The sequence below is a fragment of the Schistocerca serialis genome, chromosome 5 (assembly GCF_023864345.2).
Source record: "Schistocerca serialis cubense isolate TAMUIC-IGC-003099 chromosome 5, iqSchSeri2.2, whole genome shotgun sequence".
NCBI classification, from domain to species: domain Eukaryota; kingdom Metazoa; phylum Arthropoda; class Insecta; order Orthoptera; family Acrididae; genus Schistocerca; species Schistocerca serialis.
The window spans coordinates 693,672,137-693,691,100 of record NC_064642.1 but is presented as its reverse complement, the minus strand read 5'-3'; the positions used below and the strand labels follow the sequence as shown (position 1 = coordinate 693,691,100).

Sequence of the window (18,964 nt, the reverse complement as noted above, 5' to 3'; positions counted from 1 at the left end):
AAACTTTCCAACAAATGATTCTAAAATCACAATGCACAGAGGCTGTAAATAATACTCCAAATGAGACAGCCATCAGTTTCACTACTGATATTTGAAAGGAGCTTAGCGTGCTAAAGTCTAACGACATGAGCCAGCGGCAAGTGCTCACTGCCGGAATAGAGACACATGGCATAATACACTGGTCGAGCACTATGCCAGGTCACCCACCTAAGAGCCACGGCCAGTCTACCTGATCGGGGAGCAGAGAGCATAACTAGATAGTCTTCGGCACGTGGTGTACCTGATGTTTGTGGCGGTCACTTAATAACTAACCTGCACTGTCACATACGATTACTGGCGGACACCCGAGACACGGCTGTGAATCAGCGTCCACAGCGTCCACTGTGGTGCTTTGTGGCCGCCACTCTCAGCCGTCATTCTAATGAGACCGCCAGCCTGCGGGTCCATCAGCTGCACGGATGAGCCAAGCATAGGATAGCAGCCCGTCCAGCTACCAATCCACTCGGCGACCACCATCGCCAGATATCACTAGCCCAGATTCTCTGGTGGCTTAGTCCAGGACTATCCACCAACCAGCCGTGACTATGGCTAAGTCTGACCGAGGCATATCAATCTACAGCAGAACCAGCACCACCTGTAGGCAGGGAAGGCAGAGCGTGCGACACTGCTACAGCGAGCGAGAAGTAGCGACTGCCAGTTGAATCTCCCGTACACATCATGGACTGAGGTCCGCATGTTCGATGATCACCATACAATGCCCACCCGTTTATTGGTATAAACTATTGGGAAGTAAATAAAACGTTTCTACTGTCATCTAGTGGCTTGTGACTCACCCTGCCGCACAAACACCCGTCAAAGACACCCACACATTACAAAAGGATAAGGTTGAAATGAAGTAGCCAATTGAACAACGTATGTTTCTCGTTCTATCATGCCACAGGTTACAACACACTAATGCAGCAACAAGTCTACAACGTTATAATGTTCCAAAGAACCCGAAGCCAAAACCATTCGCAAGCTATTCTCCAAATTCTAACATTTAAGCAGTGTGCCTGGTCCTGTAGTGTATGTTGGCCTAATGTTATTCCTAAAAATGACACCATTAATTCTGGGCTTCACCAGCGTACGAGAAAATCCGTCGGTAGAATTGCGGCAGAGAGAAATCTTGTACATTCGAGCAGGTGTGCAATGTTGAGAAGCAGTATACATATGTTGCCATTCAAAATCGGAAGTCACCAGATCATATTCGCAACCGCTGTTCAACAAAGCACTGACTATGGAAACCAGTATCTCAAGAACATCAATAATGAAGAATTTGTTGTTGTCTAGTTTACGGGTACTGATGAATGGAATTGTGAATGTACAAAGCAGGAGGTTTTGGGGTTCCGGAAATCCCTATTTGTGAGAAACGAAACCACTGCATTCTCCCAAAGTTAGCGTTTGGGCTGCGGTATGTAGCGTAGGCATTGTCAGTCATTTTTTTCATGCAGGAATAGATAAGCAGTGACCATTAAGTTCCATAGCTCTGAAATAATTAGCACACAGCAAAAATTGATGGGTGGACCCACTGAAAAGTTGTTCGTGTAAGATTGCGCCTGACCATATTGCACCAAACAGGTGGTCCGCATTCTCGAGGAGAATATTGGGAATAGCGTCATTCCGTTGCATTATCCCAAGTTACGTAGCGCTGGCATAGACTGGTCTCCATATTCACCCATACTCCTTGTGAACATTTTTTATGGTTCACATTGAAAGGCTTTGCTACTGGAACTATTTTATCATGCTGGACGAATTTGAATCATCGATCAGTGTGGCAAGTGAACTCATTTCCACTGAGACACTACAAGATGCAATGGGAAATTTAGCAGCCCGTTTGCGCCACTTCACTTCGGCTAGCGGAGGACATTTTGAAAAAGTGTGATGTGAATTCGACGACGTTTGCGGAGTATGAGAGAGAGACAGAGAGAGAGATACGAGCCATACAATGCCTGCGATCCAGGAACATGTTCATCTGGGGAACGCAGTTTCGCATCAGGAACAGAACATGGAAATGGAGCAAAAATAAAATGAAACCTCTAGAATCGTGACAGCCTCCCAAGAGAAAAGCCGGCCTCTGATAGTGATTTCACACTACGCTGCAGATGAAATGCTAACACAATGAAGGTGAAAGTACTGCGCTGTCAGACTGATGTCCTAAGGTCGGACATCCCCTCTTCCCAGATGAAGCAGATGGAGAGGTGAAAGATCCTGATCACACTCTGAAGTGTCGTCTGTTGGATGAACCATTCACATTGTATGTACGACTGTCAGTCAAAAAGTAAAGCCCTGTATTTTTTCTTTTTTTTTTGTCCTTCATAAAGATTGTAACGTAGTCATCCTGATTTTGGCGCACTTCCATAAACTTTCTTCTACAGAATGCATCAGTAACAGTGACCTACATAAAAAAACGGCAACACTGTACCTTTTTTTGCGTCATCAGTCTTGTGGCTTGAGGCGGCTTGCCACGAATTCCTCTCCTGTGCCATCTCAGAGTAGCATTTGCAAAATGGTTCAAATGGCTCTGAGCACTATGGGACTTAACATCTATGGTCATCAGTCCCCTACAACTTAGAACTACTTAAACCTAACTAACCTAAGGACATCACACAACACCCATTCATCAAGAGGCAGAGAAAATTCTTGACCCCTTTCCACATATTCCTTTCCTCTCCCGTTCTGCGCAGAATCTCCTCATTCCTTATCTTAGCAGTCCACCTAGTTTTCAACATTCGTCTATAGCACCACTTCTCAAACGCTTCGATTCTCTTCTGCTCCGGTTTTCGCACAACGCATGCTGTACTCAGAAAGTTCTTTTTCAAATTACGGCCTACGTTTGACATCAGTAGACTTCTCTTGGACAGGAACATCCATTTTGCCACTGCTAGTGTGCTTTTGATGTCCTTCTTGCACCTTCCGTCACTGATTATTTTGCTGCCTAGGTAGAATTCCCTAACTCCATCCACTTCGTGACCATTAAGTTTCTCGATGTTCTCATTTTTGCTACTTCTCATTACTTTCGTTGTTCTTCGATTTACTCTCAATCTATATTCTGTACTCATTAGACTGTTCATTTCATTCAGAAGATAATGTAATTCATCCCCCCTTTCACTCAGGATATCAATGTCACCAGTGAATCATATCATTGATATCCTTTTATCTCGAATTTTAATTCCACTCTTGAACCTTTGTTTAATTTACATAATTGCTTCTTCGATGTACAGTTTGATCGGTAGGGGCGAAAGACTACAACCCTGTCTTACGCCCTTATTAATCCGAGCGCTTCACGCTTCGTCGTCTACTATTATTATTACCTCCTGGCGCATGTACATATTGTGTATTACCCATCTCCCTCTATAGCTTACCCCTATTTTTCTCAGAATTTCGACCATCTGTCGAACGCTTGTTCCAGGACGACAAATCCTAAGTATTGCTCACTGTATAAGTTTACAAAATTAATGTACGTACACCGCAGCGCTCTATGAATGAATGGAGTGTGGGAGCGCCGCGGCGGGCGTCACCAACGTTGGCAGACGGGTTCGTCGCTATGGAGATGTCGAGGGACGAATAGGGTTGGCTGACGCAACGCGGAGCTGTCGACCAGCGACTGCAGTGACTTCAGACAACATGAAAATGGAGTTGTTCTGGCTGATTGTTTGATACGTGTCCAATATGTGAAAACACTCAATAGGTTTAAGGCACGTCTGCAGCGAGTAAGTAGATCAACTGCAACTGCTGATGTTCTTCTTTTCCACGGCAATGCAAGACTCTACATCGTTCACTTCGACACTAGCTATATTGCAAAAAATTGATTGGGAATTCTTGCCCCATCAGCCACAGTGCCTGATCGTACAGTCTTCGAAGATCTCTTAGATACAAACAAACAAACATCGTCCGAACAGGCCTTCAAGGCCGCATAGTGCCGACCTGCAGCATTGTGATCCTCAGCCCTTTAACCCTCCGTTACCAGCTCGAAAATTCATGATCTGGTCACTCGTGTGGATGACAGGTGTCATTCACAAAGCAAGCGGTATATTTGTATACTTTCAACGGTCTTTATGAATGATTTTATGATTTTTTATTAAATCTAAATACAGGGTGACTCAAAAAGAATACCACAACTTTAGGAATTTAAAACTCTGCAACGACAAAAGGCAGAGCTAAGCACTATCTGTCGGCGAATTAAGGGAGCTATGAAGTTTCATTTAGTTGTACATTTGTTCGCTTGAGGCGCTGTTGACTAGGCGTCAGCGTCAGTTGATGCTAAGATGGCGACCGCTCAACAGAAAGCTTTTTGTGTTATTGAGTACGGCAGAAGTGAATCGACGACATTTGTTCAGCGTGCATTTCGAACGAAGTATGGTGTTAAACCTCCTGATAGGTGGTGTATTAAATTTGGTATAAACAGTTTTCAGAGAATGGGTGTTTGTGCAAAGGGAAAAGTTCTGGATGGCCGAGAACGAGTGATGAAAATGTAGCACGCATCCAGCAAGCATTTGTTCGCAGCCCAGGAAAATCGACTCGCAGAGCTAGCAGAGAGCTGCAAATTCCACAATCAACTGTATGGAGAGTCCTACGAAAAAGGTTAGTTATGAAACCTGAACGTCAACTACCCGAGGCGATGGATCGGCCGCCAGGCAGCCCGTGACAGAGCACTTCATCACTGGCCTCCAAGAAGCCCTGATCTTACCCCCTGCGATTCTTTCTTATGGGGGTATGCTAAGTATATGGTGTTTCGGCCACCTCTCCCAGCCACCATTGATGATTTGAAACGAGAAATAACAGCAGCTATCCAAACCGTTACGCCTGATATGCTACAGAGAGTGTGGAACGAGTTGGAGTATCGGGTTGATATTGCTGGAGTATCTGGAGGGGGCCATATTGAACATCTCTGAACTTGTTTTTGAGTGAAAAAAAACCATTTTAAATACTCTTTGTAATGATGTATGACAGAAGGTTATATTATGTTTCTTTCATCAAATATACATTTTTAAAGTTGTGGTATTCTTTTTGAATCACCCTGTATAATAATTTAATATTCGTACACAGTATAATATATTCCAACGTTTGAAACAGTTCGACCATTCGAAGAGCAATATCTTCAGCTGAATTACTGGCATTACATGGTCTCTCTGGTTGCTTACTGCCATACGGCTCTAAATTCAAAGTGTAAGCCGTTTTTACATCAACCAAAGCAAACACTTTCAACCAATACTTTGCTGGTCTGCTAGGCATATATTGCCTGAATGGAATGGGCAGTTTCCTCTAAATGCCAAATGCTGTTCGTCAACAGTTAAGATATTCACTAGGTGAAAAATATTTTTGACAATTGTTCGTGAATAGTTCAAGTACCTCTCTGATAGAAGCCAACTTGTCAGTCTCTCTGCGAACACCTCTACCACGGATATTATCAAACCTAAGACATCTCAACAGAAATCTGAATCGGTGCTCACTTATGCATAAATAATATAAGTCCGTTTCCCTTTGAGGTATCCCAGAATTTTGATATACTCTTCCTAGAACATCTCAAGGATCCACACAGATATAACAAACCAATGAAAGCTCTGATCTCTATCGCATCTGTTTCTTTAGCATCCCTTTCCCTAGAGAAGTTACCACGAACTTCACTGACGGATATATTAGTGCTTGTTGCGATAATGCTTATTACGTTTTCTTCCAAGAACACATTCAGAATCTCTGTTTTTGTCTTTTTTTTTTTATACGAGCTTGATGTTTTGGTCCAGGAAAATGCGTAATAATATTACAAGATTTGCTTCTAACAATGGTAGGATATTTGTTTTTCCTCCATTTAGTTATTCCATCTTTCCCTAAAATAAATACATCCTCTTGAGTTACTTCTTCCTGTGACTCATATTCATCATTCTCTGGCACTTCTTTTTCTGTTTCTGATTCATGACCTCTTTCATGAACACAGTCAGTCTCTGAGTCAGCGCTATCACTGTGAGAATCTTCATCTCTCAGCCCATTGAACTATTCCAACCATACACTAGGAACTCTACTAAACTCTGTCAGAGGTTCTTTTGCTTTTGAGATTTCTTCCACAATCTAAAAATAAAGAGACTATTAGGTAACAGCAAAGGTAACTGCAGTCAGTTCCAATTAGTCCAAATATACGCACATGAAAGATCGACTGAATCTAGAAAGCAATAAAGTAATACAGACTTACTTTGTTCCAGATTGTGGCAGCAGAGCACGCGTGGATGACAAGTGTCCTCCAGACTATAATAAAGTTTCATTAACAATGTATCTTTCGAAACTGAAAGCCAGCAATGATTGGAGGTAACTGCTGGAGTGTTAACAGAAAGGTGCTGAAAATTGCTCGATCTCAATCCTGCCCTGTGAGACAAAACTGAACGGGAAATTCATGTGGATGATGAGTGTCATCCGCGCGAGCGACGGAGGGTTAATCGTCACCAGATGCAGGTACAGAGCGGTATGTAGTCAGCAAACCACTCTCACTCAGTTTTCGTGACCGATGTCACTATTTCTCCTGATACTACTTTTCAGTCAAGCAGCTCCTCTGTTGGCCACGGATATGCTGAGTCCACCCCAGCGGCCAATAGCTCTTGGCAGACCCGGACTGTGACCCACCCAAGTGTTAGCCAAGCCCGACAGTGAGTAATTTCGTTGATCTGCAGGGAACTTGTGTTACCACTGCAACAAGGCCGTCGAAAATGCAGATACTTTGAAAAATTCCGCGTGTCAATGGGTGAGGAAGCAGATCCACGATTTGTACGACACACGTATACATGGTCTTGTTTCAAAGAAGAAACACCCTGCCGAGAAAGGTTGTGATTACACTGAAAAATGATAAATAAATAGTGAATGTTATTTGTAAATTTGTGGTAAGTTCCTATGGGACCAAACTGCTGAGGTCATCGGTCCTTAGGCTTATTCACTACTTAATCTAACTTAAACTAACTTTCGCTAAGGACAACACACACACATGCCCGAGGGAGGAGTCGAACCTCCGACGGCGTTAGCCGCGCGAACCGTGGCAAGGCGCCCAGACCGTGGGGCTACCCCGTCGTGAATGTTGTAGCTATCATTATATCTATAAGTTTGAACTCAGAAGTGATTCTGGAATGCTGATGTTCAATTCAGTACCTGCTTCAGATATCTATGCAGGGGCACCACTTGCAGGAATCAGGAGCTGTATTTATGGCTCCAACAGCAGCTTATGATACAGTTAATCATAGAAGACTTCTTATGAAGCTGTACAGTGCCACTAGAGACTACCAGGTAACCTTTTTCATAAGGATTCTCTCTGAAAATAGAAGATTTTTTGTTGGTTTCCAGGGCAAGAGAAGCAGATGGAGATCACTAAAAAACGGATTACCCCAGGGAAGTGTGCTTGCTCCAGCTTTGTTTAACATCTACACAAACGATCAACCACTACCTGAAGGAACACAGAGCTTCATCTATGCGGATTATTGTGCTATCACAGCCCAAGCCCGCTGCTTTGAAACTGTTGAAGAGAAACTGTCCAAAGCACTGAGAAAACTGTCAGCTTACTACAGGAAAAACCAGTTGAGACCAAATCCTAGAAAAACACAGACTTGCTCTTTCCATCGTAAAAACCAGAAGGCAGCTAGAGCTCTCAGTATCACCTGGGAAGCAACATCTCTAGAACACTGTACGTATCCCAGATACCTAGGGGTCACCCTTGACAGTGCATTAACATATAAAAGGCACTGCCTAAATACCAAGCAAAAACTGGCAGCCAGGAAAAATATCATCAGAAAGCTAACAGGCGCCACGTGGGCAGCACACGCCAACACTGTGAGAACCTCTTCCCTTGCGCTGTGTTACTCTGCCGGAGTTTCTTGGAAGAAAACATAATAAGCATTATCGCAACAAGCACTAATATATCCATCAGTGAAATTCGTGGTAACTTCTCTAGGGAAATGGATGCTAAAGAAACAGATGCGATAGAGATCAGAGCTTTGATTGGTTTGTTATATCTGTGTGGATCTTTGAGATGTTCTAGGAAGAGTATATCGAAATTCTGCGATAACTCAAAGGGAAACGGACTTATACTATTTATGCATAAGTGAGCACCGATTCAGATTTCTGTTGAGATGTCTTAGGTTTGATAATATCCTTGGTAGAGGTGTTCGCAGAGAGACTGACAAGTTGGCTTCTATCAGAGAGGTACTTGAACTATTCACGAACAATTGTCAAAAATATTTTTCACCTAGTGAATATCTTATCTGTTGACGAACAGCATTTGGCATTTAGAGGAAACTGCCCATTCCATTCAGGCAATAAATGCCTAGCAGACCAGCAAAGTATTGGTTAAAAGTGTTTACTTTGGTTGATGTAAAAGCAGCTTACACTTTGAATTTACTCAAGCCCAGTGTGGTTCAGTTCTTTCCATGCCAAAACAGTAGATCTCGCTCTTAATGATACTTGTCGTATCATCACCGGGTGCCCGAAGCCTACTGCTCTGGATAAACTGTACAGCCTCGCTGGAATTGCAACCCCCCGACATCCGCCGAGAGGTAGCAGAAAAAACTGAGAATTAAAAACTCAGAAACCACCCCGAATATGGCTATCAATCAGCAAACCCATGGCTCAAGTCCAGAAAGACCTTCCGCAGATCTACCGAGGCTCTAGTTGGGGCACCACAGCAACGCCGAATCGAAATATGGCGTGCAAGGCTTACCAGTACTGTGGGATGGATTACACCAACCGACAGACTACCACCCGGATACACAGAGAGTTGGAGTACGTGCAGATCCCTCAACAGACTACGCTCGGGTGTTACGAAATGTAAGAGAAATTTGACTAAATAGGGTTTCCTAGAGGAGCCGCCACTCTGTGAGTGTGGAGCAACGCAGACCATCTTCCACCTGCTCCAGTGGATCCAAAGTCCAGCAACATGCACAACAGAAGACGTGCTACATGCAACGCCAAATGCAACAGAGGTTGCTAACTTCTTGGTGGCAAAAGTGTAAATAATTGTATTGTAAATACATATACACACGACATGTAAATATTGTACATTATTTTATACATCGTAAATGCTTCTGACAAGAATAAATAAATAAATAATATGTATAAGGGATTTACGTTTCTTGTACGATAAAAATAATAAAATAGGAGACGTTACGTCGAGACTGGCCCTCGTAACGATGAAGAGGAGCAAGTTGGAGCGGTACTCACATCGCACCCTGAGGAAGACGGGGCGGCTGGCGGTCTCGCCGCGCTCGTTGGCGGCGACGCAGGTGTAGCTGCCGGCGTGGTGTCGTGTCACGCCCTGCAGCACCAGGCTGTCCGTGCTGAGGATCACGCCCGCCGACATGTTCTGCACCACCGGCGCGCCCTGCACCACACACGCAACACGCACGCCTCGTTACACACAAGTGCGCGCCGTTACCAGGGTACATGTGGAGCCACGGGGCGTTAGGCGCTTGTTATTTAGGGAAAGATAGGATAGTAGTGGACACAGAAGCATTTTATTTAAATATTCGATAGAAAGTGGTCAAAATAAACGTTGCACATATCTTTCTTGTCAGTAATGCACATAATACGAGGTGTGTGAGAAAAGTAATGAAACTGGCAACACTGCGAGCGACCTGGCAACGCTGTATTGTTCTGTTTGTGCAGACTGTTGTGTTCATTCCTTCCAGGAGATCAGACCGAGTTTCAGCTCCATAAACGCATAACGCGATGTTTGAGAGCGCCATCAGTGAAGTTATGTATTTGTTGTGTGAAAATGGAACAGCGGAATTTAGAGCACCGTTTTCCATCACGTTTCATGTTAAACGTAGGGAATTTGAGAGTGCAACCTTTCAAAAGTTCAAACAGGCCTTTGGGGAACATTTCTCATCAATGGGAGAAGTTTTTCGGCGGCGCAAATAAATTTTGAGAGGCCGAAAACACGATCAAGGTGGACATCACCCAGGAAGACCTCCTAATTAAAAAACAAAGCTGGTTTGATTTTTTTAACAGTATGGGTATCCTGCATAAAGAATTTCTTCTTCCATGACAAACTGGAAACCAAGTAATTTACAAAGATGTCCTTGGAAGGCACAGGAAAACGGTGAATCGAGTGAGACCGGACATTTCAGATAAGTGGATGGTGCATCAAGACAATGCCCCATGTCACACGACCACTTACATCACTGAATTTTTTATCTTAAAAGGCATTCCTGTTCTTCTACAGTCCCCCCCCCTCCAATCCCTACTCACCTTATCTCGGTCCTCGCAACTTTTTTCTCTTCCTTAAATTGAAACATGTCTTAAAAGGATGTCACTCAATTTTGGGCTCTCGAGAATATTCAAAAGAATGTGAAAACATGGAAAAGGCTCTACCAGTTGAGGCATTCCGGCGTTGCTACCAAGAGTGGGAACAGCAACTCCTCCAAAGTATAGCTGCCGAAGTGAACTACTTTGAGGGGGCTATTATTGCTGTTTGAAAAAAAAAAAAGTTGATAGGTAAATGATTAGTCTCATTACTTTTCTCATACACCTAGTAGGAAATAAAACTGATTTTTCCTGTTGGGTACAGTCATAAGATAACAGATATAAAGAATATAAACGCTCTTCCACTTGATAAACACAATCAAAAAAAAGAAAAAAACACCTTACGAAGGTTTCGCTGCAAGAACGGCAGTTTCCTAACATATTGCATGACACTTTGTTTATAAACCTATTGGCCCGAGTTGTGGCTGGAGACGCTTTTGAATGCGATTAGGTGTACTCGTTACGAAATTGTCGAGGTAAGCCCGGGTGATATAGTCCTACTCCTCTACAGCGACCTCTTTGATGCCGTGTAAGGTCTCTGATGTGACAGGACAGTTTCAAACCGCTCCTTGTAGCATGCTCTGCACATTATCGATGCAGTGAAGATCAGGAGAATATGGAAGACATTCCATCCAGTTGGTGTTATGCTCCATTTTGAAGGTGTAGTGTCTAGGAATCCAGTATGCTCGGTTCACTACACCAACAAACAACTCCAATTAATGAGTTTTATTACAAAAGACAATTACAATTACTTAACTTGGATATGTGTCGCAAGCAAAGGGCGACATAAATAATCAGTCTTCTTCAGACTAGACTGTGCTACATGGAGATAGCTAACGAAGTGACTAACGTTGAAGCTGCTATCGAAGTGGGCTGCCACCATTCGGGCTTGGTGCTTATCATCTTCACATTGGGGCAACTGCTGTCACGTTCTCATCCGGGAGGGAGGACGGTCAGTTCGCGATTGGCTGACTTCTTATCAAGTGAACAATACTATGAAACTTCCTGGCAGATTAAAACTGTGTGCCCGACCGAGACTCGAACTCGGGACCTTTCCCTTTCGCGGGCAAGTGCTCTACCATATGAGCTACCGAAGCACGACTCACGCCCGGTACTCACAGCTTTACTTCTGCCAGTATCTCGTCTCCTACCTTCTAAACTTTACAGAAGCTCTCCTGCGGTATCTCAGTTGGTAGAGCACTTGCCCGCGAAAGGCAAAGGTCGCGAGTAGTCTCGGCCCGGCACACAGATTTAATCTGCCAGGAAGTTTCATATCAGCGCACACTCCGCTGCAGAGTGAAAATCTCATTCCGGAAACATCCCCCACGCTGTGGCTAAGCCGTGTCTCCGCAATATCCTTTCTTTCAGGAGTGCTAGTTCTGCAAGGTTCGCAGGAGAGCTTCTGTAAAGTTTGGAAGGTAGGAGACGAGATACTGACAGAAGTAAAGCTGTGAGGACCGGGTGTGAGTCGTGCTTCGGTAGCTCAGATGGTAGTAGAGCACTTGCCCGCGAAAGGCAAAGGTCCCGAGTTCGAGTCTCGGTCGGGCACACATTTTTAATCTGCCAGGAAAGTTTCATATCAGCGCACACTCCGCTGCAGAGTGAAAATCTCATTCTGGAAACTTCCCCCAGGCTGTGGCTAAGCCATGTCTCCGCAATATCCTTTCTTTCAGGAGTGCTAGTTCTGCAAGGTTCGCAGGAGAGCTTCTGTAAAGTTTGGAAGGTAGGAAACGAGATACTGGCAGATGTAAAGCTGTGAGTACCGCGCGTGAGTCGTGCTTCGGTAGTTCAGATGGTAGAGCAGTTGCCCGCGAAAGGCAAAGGTCCCGAGTTCGAGTCTCTGTCGGGCAAACAGTTTTAATCTGCCAGTAAGTTTCATATCAGCGCACACTCCGCTGCAGAGTGAGAATCTCATTCTGAACAATACTATGTTACTTTGCTTAACAGAATTATGAAACTTGATTTTCGAAAGTTGTTAGAGAAGTATTTTTCTCAAAATATTTTAAAGGTCAAGATCGCAAATAAAAACATATTAAATGACGACTAGTTGCAGCTGTTCATACAAGCATCTTCAGATCTGCAATAATAAGCGTACAGAAAACTGCTTTATGATATCACTGAGTGAACAGATTGCAGGAAAAAATTCTAAACAGGATCATGTGAACAATTCATTAACATATCAGTTATGAAATCACGTGTTGTGTCAGCTGGTAAAATGATACTACGACACAATGTGTGAAAAAGTAATTTCGCTGCCGAAAGATTTTGTTAGGATCGTAAAAGATTATAAATTTCAACCTGTCCATAAGTCCATCTTAGTTTGTCAAAGAAGTCATAGTTTCTGTAGCTTCATCATCTTGTGAAAGTATTTGTTGTTCAAAACAGGAATTATTAGAAACCTATACCCGTCTGTTTTCGTCGTCAGCGGACTACCGATAGATGAAATTCGGAAATAACGGTTCTCATTTGCAAAATGATACACTTGTTCCTTTCCATCATCACATAAGGTTTGCGTCATCACACAATTGATGTGCTGCACCCACACAGTGATGTGGTGCAAAAGTACGCCTGATAAGTGAGGTGAGCGGTGAATCTGAAAATGCATTTCCGCAAACCACAAGGGGAGGAAGGGCCCTGAATAGTCTTTAGATTCCAGTTAGTAAGTGTATTAACAGTGTGCGTTGAATTTTTCTTTTTTTTTTTTACTTTCTTGTTGTCAGCAGCAATTCTTCGCGGAAGAAACCACTAATACAAAAAATAAGTCAACACATCCTTCTCCATTAACTTTTGAAAGCGTAATTTTACGGTGTACAGGTTGCTTCACAGACCCTTCTCGAACTCACGTGCTTCTTTCAAGATCGTGATCAATGCAAAACTTAAATCATTTGATTCTCTCCAATAGTTGATTGATAGCCTTTGTTCGTCGTCATTCTTTTCAGTAACCTTGACCTAACACACCCACCCACCCACACACACACACACACACACACACACACACACAAGCAGTCAACAGCATCTTTAAGAATGTTTACTGTTCATCAAACCGTCCACATTTTCAGAATTTTCACTGTTATCCCGTCGCTTATACTAACACCGACACTGAATATCCCAGGTAAATCTGTACTATGGAGCATATTAAGGCACCAGTATCTCACTGAAAGCACAGTGTATTCGTCAGATCATAATGTACGTCTCACGGTTGTCAACCTTCACACTGCCAGACTCGAAAAAGTAGCAGCTGAAGCCCCCCTTACTTAAAAGCACAAGCACTAGTGACGACCGAAATTAAAACTTTGCTTCTACTTCTAGCCTTCGACTTCAGTTTACGTAACTGGCGTTTTAGTTGCGCCATCGAAATCTCACTGTAGTTAAACTGTGAATTTTTAGTGAAAAGATATTTGTATTTTAGCTAGATAGAGGAAAAGAGTTTTACTTAATTTGGCTTCATTCTATTAATCTAAAATCGTATCAAGAATGTAGATAAGGTGTTTCATTAACCTACAGAAGCAGAAGCTATTCATACACTTTTAGAAGGCAGCTGGGTACTTACGTCATGCAGCCAGGCTATCCTGTGCTCCTTGGGGTTGGCGCGGATGGAACACTCGAAGTAGACGTCGTCGTTCTCCTTGATGTCGTCAGGATTCAGGGAGTTCCCCAGCTGCAGCCTCACCACTGGCGCATCTGGCAGAGTGGGAAAAGCAGAGAGACAATGGAAAGAACCGGTTCAAACAAGGTTTTACAGAATGAGATTTTCACTCTGCAGCGGAGTGTGCGCTGATATGAAACTTCCTGGCAGATTAAAACTGTGTACCGGACCGAGACTCGAACTTGGGACCTTTGCCTTCACGGGCAAGTGCTCACCAGGAAGTTTCATATCAGCACATACACCACTGCAGAGTGAAAATCTCATTCTGGAAACATCCTCCAGGCTGTGGTTAAGCCATGTCTCCGCAATATCCTTTCTTCCAAGAGTGCTAATTCTGCAAGGTTCGCAGAAGAGCTTCTGTGAAGTTTGGAACGTAGGGGACGAGATGCTGGCAGAGGTAGAGCTGTGAGGACGGGGTGTGAGTCGTGCTTGGGTAGCTCAGATGGTAGAGCACTTGCCCGCGAAAGGCACTGGTTCCGAGTTCGAGTCTCTGTCCGGTACACAGTTTTAATCTGCCAGGAAGTTTCAAGGTTTAACAGTTAAACGACTTTTAGCAATTCCGGAATGAAATGAAGATCGTGTATGGATTACAACTTCCTTAAAACGTTCAATTTGGTTCAAAGGCAGTTCCTATGAGCAAGTTATTAAAGCATCATGAACGGCAGAATGAAAATATGGCGCGTCGAATCATGCAGGAGAGATACTGTGTCTGGAGCAAACGCCAAAAAGGAGTAGGTTTTATCGGGACCCCAAGTTTTATTTCTTCTTCACAGACCATTATCATCAGGTATGCTTACTATCATTATTTTCTCATGCCTTTCATTCGCCCTTGTCCTCCCTCGCCATATCCCGCTACATGCTTCATTAAGCTTTGCAGGTAATCTTCCAACATTCCATGGATACATCCAAACTTCTTTAGCTGTTGATCTTGGACGTATTTGCCAGATGCTTTAGAACTAAATTTTTCCAAATGACTCTCTTTCAGATCCTTTCGCTGGTACTGTTCTTTTCCGTTTTCCTCATGTTTTCTGACGTTACTCATTTCCCGAGAGTGGCTGCCTTTGTTCAATGTCGCTACCTTTACCGTCTCAGTATCTCTTTGTTGTCGAAAGGGGTTCAGCTGACTGCATTACAAAGACGGCCCGTTGCCTCTTCTATTTCCCTAATTACTTTTTCCACTCACTCATATGTACTGATTACACACCCCAAATACTTACATTTATAAATCTCTCGTAGTACGTTTTCCTCACGTGTGACTTTCTTCCTTGTAGTTTATTATTATTGTTTTTGTTTAGTCGAACCCTGCATTCGGAAGGACGACGTTTCGAACCCGTCTCTGGCAATCCAGATGTAGGTTTCCTATGTTATCCTCAAGCCCCAGTGGTAGCCCCAGTGGTAGCCCCAGTTCCCGTCAGTTCACCCAAGTTAAGCACTGTTGGGCTTGGCTAGAACCTGGATGGATGATCGACTGGCCTGCCGAGCACTGTTGGCAACCGAGGTGCACTCAGCGCTTGAGGCAGATTGAGGAGCTACTTGACGGAGAAGTAGCGGCTCCGGTCACGAAATTTGAGAACCGCGGAAGAGCGGTGCGCTGACCACATGTCCATCCATGTCCGCATCCAGTGACACCAATAGGCTGAGGATGAAGCGGCGGTGGGTCAGTACCGTTGAGTCGACACCTGTTCGGAGTAGTAGTAGTAGTGATATCCTCAAATCGGTCAAGGTACACGCCGGGATCGTCCACTGAAAGGACACGGCCGATTTCCTTCCACATAGTCGAAAAATTCCGACCTTGTTTGCGTTTCTAGTGACCCCACATCATAATTTGCGATTATCAGTTTCTTTAGTTTTCTATCATATGCCCTCACTATGCAGTCAAGGTATCCTGCAACGAACAGGGGACTGAGGCGACAGCCTCCTTGACCTGTAATGTACTCAGCAGACAACTAACATGTTTTAATTGTTTAGTGTTCAAATGTGCATCAAGTCTCCGTATAGATCTACATAAAGTCTGACTAGCGACACTTCAAGAAATTCCATATAAGAGCTCTCGGAACCCTGTTGGAGCCAGCCGAAGTGGCCGTGCGGTTCTAGGCGCTGCAGTCTGGAACCGCGAGACCGCTATGGTCGCAGGTTCGAATCCTGCCTCTGGCATGGATGTGTGTGATGTCCTTAGGTTAGTTAGGTTTAACTAGTTCTAAGTTCTAGGGGCCTAATGACCTCAGAAGTTGAGTCCCATAGTGCTCAGAACCATTTGAACCATTTGAACCCTGTTGGATAAATGCTTCATATTCAGAAATGAGGAATTATTTTTCTTTAGAAATTTTTTATTGGCTACCCACTAAATACGAGATCTTGGAGGCCTACAGTTGAGTAAGTGCCACTCTTTCCTCTAACTGTATTGGTAATTACATAAATGGTATAAGGCAAGAAAACTGCGTGAATGATTACTACAGCTTTGTTTTACGCCGTTTTTGTAAAATAATGTGATACATTTGTTGATTTTAAACGCAGGGTGTACTATCACAGGCACAAGGGCGCCAGTGCTCTGGGGCAAGAGAGGGATGTGTGTCCTCCGCCCCCCACCCCCACCCCCCTACTCAGTAACTCTCATGGAAAGAAAATGATTTAAAAGTTGATATTGCGCAGGTTTTTTACAGGGTCGAAAGGGAAACTTTCTTATGGCCACATAAAAGTCGCCATTCGTCCTCCAAATATTGCAAATTCTTCATACCTCAATGTCTAGCATCTACCCCTCCCCTACAAACCATCTTATATGTGCCCTTGCGCAAGCAACCGGGTCGTTTCAGAAATGGAGTAAGTCAGCTGCACTGAAATAACTGGAGGGCTCGCACAGGACAGCCAATGAGGTGAGTAGCGGGGAATGGCGGATGAACCGATAGACAGTTCATAGAAAAAACAATCATCACTGGTAAACGTAATCATAATGAATGTGATTATCGCCGAAATCACAAAGGTGGATGTTTGAAAAATGTCAGCTGGGCCTGAAAGAACGTATCGAGCCTGCAGACAGGAGGACAATGTGGGTAAGAAGCAAAATTAGTGAGAATAAAGCTTTACAGCATGATCATAAGCACAGTTCACTAGAGATAACGGTCGTCTATTTGTTATTTATTTCAAGTTTCTGCTACCAGTCACTTTTTACTTTATGATTAATCTAACATAATGCAACGCGTTTCGAACATGTTCCGTTCATCTACAAGCTTTTATACATACATACATACATACATACATAGAGAAATGTTACTTAAAAATAAACAGTCTTAAACTAGATCAATTTAGAACACTTTGACCATTGTTTTTTACTGTAGCTGCGGGTGTGGCATTTGGGGGGAAGGAGCAGGGCAGTGTATATGAAGAAATCGAAATCGTTGATGTCTTCCGCTGGCTTTCTTCTTTGTTGTTGACTATGTATATCACAGCCTGTATCGGATGCAGATAGATTTGCATCAGTTATGTGTTACGAAAATAGTATGAAAGGCGTTTATATGTTCCCCTAAACAGGTATAATGTAATATTAACATTAGAACAGTGGAAAATGTGACACCGCTGGAACAGGGTGAAGGAGCTCTTCGACCCTGAATGATAGTATCCTTATAAATCTACTACATGGTTTGGAAAATGTGACACCGCTGGAACAGGGTGAAGGAGCTCTTCGACCCTGAATGATAGTATCCTTATAAATCTACTACATGGTTAGAGTAAGATCTACAACAATTTACATTCAGTTTTATGTCACGTACGCATTTCATTCGAAGCCTTACATCGAAGCCCCAACACCTTTAAAAAACTGCTTTGTCACAAAGCTTTGCACGTCCACCCCAAAATGTCACCTATTTCTAAAGTTCAAAAAAAAAATACTTAATTTATTCCACTTGTTTGTTTCTAAGTATTGAAATCAGACTTTAACCTTTACTTAGACAACTGAATTTGGAACTTCTTTCGATTTTTTTTATTTCACAGTTAATACAACAGCTTCTCCGTTGGGTTGCGTTCCTTGTTTCTGTCCCGCTTTTACTTGCTCGTACTTCCCAATGCATCAATGGTGACCAAAGATTTCCAGCATAACAAGTCACTCTCGGTGTGCCAACGGCCTTGCAAAGAAAGGCGGAGAAGCGGACAGAGGTTCAGGGCATTCTCTTGCACTTGGGATGGGAAACTGCTCCGAAGAGACGGAAGAATCAGCAATGATCAATGGCATTAGGATGAAAAGCGCAATGGAAACATTACAGATATGTAACATGTATTCACAAGACATGTGGCCTATAAATCAAAACAGTTTATGATCATCTCTACATTGGCAAAAGATTCCGGACTAGTCCCGCATTCTGATCTAAAGAGAGGTAAGCACGAGAGAAAGACTGAATAACTGACGATAGGGTTGGGTTCTGCGGTCGGCTCGTGCAATGTCAGAATTTTGAACAATGTAGGGAAGATGGAAAAATCTGGAATGAGAGATAAGAAGGTTCAGTCTAGATATGGCGGGGGAAATGAAGTGAAGACGAGGATTTCTACGCCGTCGAGTGTGAGGCAATATCGACAACAGCAGGAGCTGATATAACGGCAGTAGGATTCTTCATGAATAGGATGGTAGGGCAGAGAGTGAATCAGCATGCACAGCTCAGTGATAGGTTTGCTGTCATCAGAATCGACAACAGACAAACATTGACAACCGTAGTTTAGGCGTACGGGACGACGCCGCAAGCAAAGGATGAAGAGAGAGATGAAAATCTAACAGTAATAGGATAGTGGATTGGGGTTGCAGGGGAAGGACTAGAAGAAAGATGTACGGGAAACTATGGGGCTTGGTAGCAGGAAGGAGAGAGGAGAAAGACTAATGGAGTTGTGCAATAAATTGCAGCTGTCAGTAGCAAATTCGCAGGCGAATACACTGTTCAAGAATCGCAGGAGAGAAGGTATACTTGGAAAAGGCCTGGTCTTATGGGAATATTCCAGTTAGATTACATCATTGTCAGGCAGAGATACCGA

At 43.5% G+C, this 18,964-nt stretch overlaps 1 protein-coding gene across 1 annotated transcript in view; it reads right to left on the bottom strand.

The window, feature by feature from the left end:
• LOC126482181 (hemicentin-2-like) overlaps positions 1-18,964 on the bottom strand; it is an 865,734-nt gene that overhangs the window by 142,245 nt on the left and 704,525 nt on the right. The window contains exons 8-9 of the mRNA XM_050106159.1: positions 13,859-13,989; positions 9,226-9,385 (exon numbers count right to left, since the gene is read on the bottom strand). Coding sequence (XP_049962116.1) covers positions 9,226-9,385; positions 13,859-13,989 — 291 coding nt within the window. The remainder of the gene's footprint in view (positions 1-9,225; positions 9,386-13,858; positions 13,990-18,964) is intronic.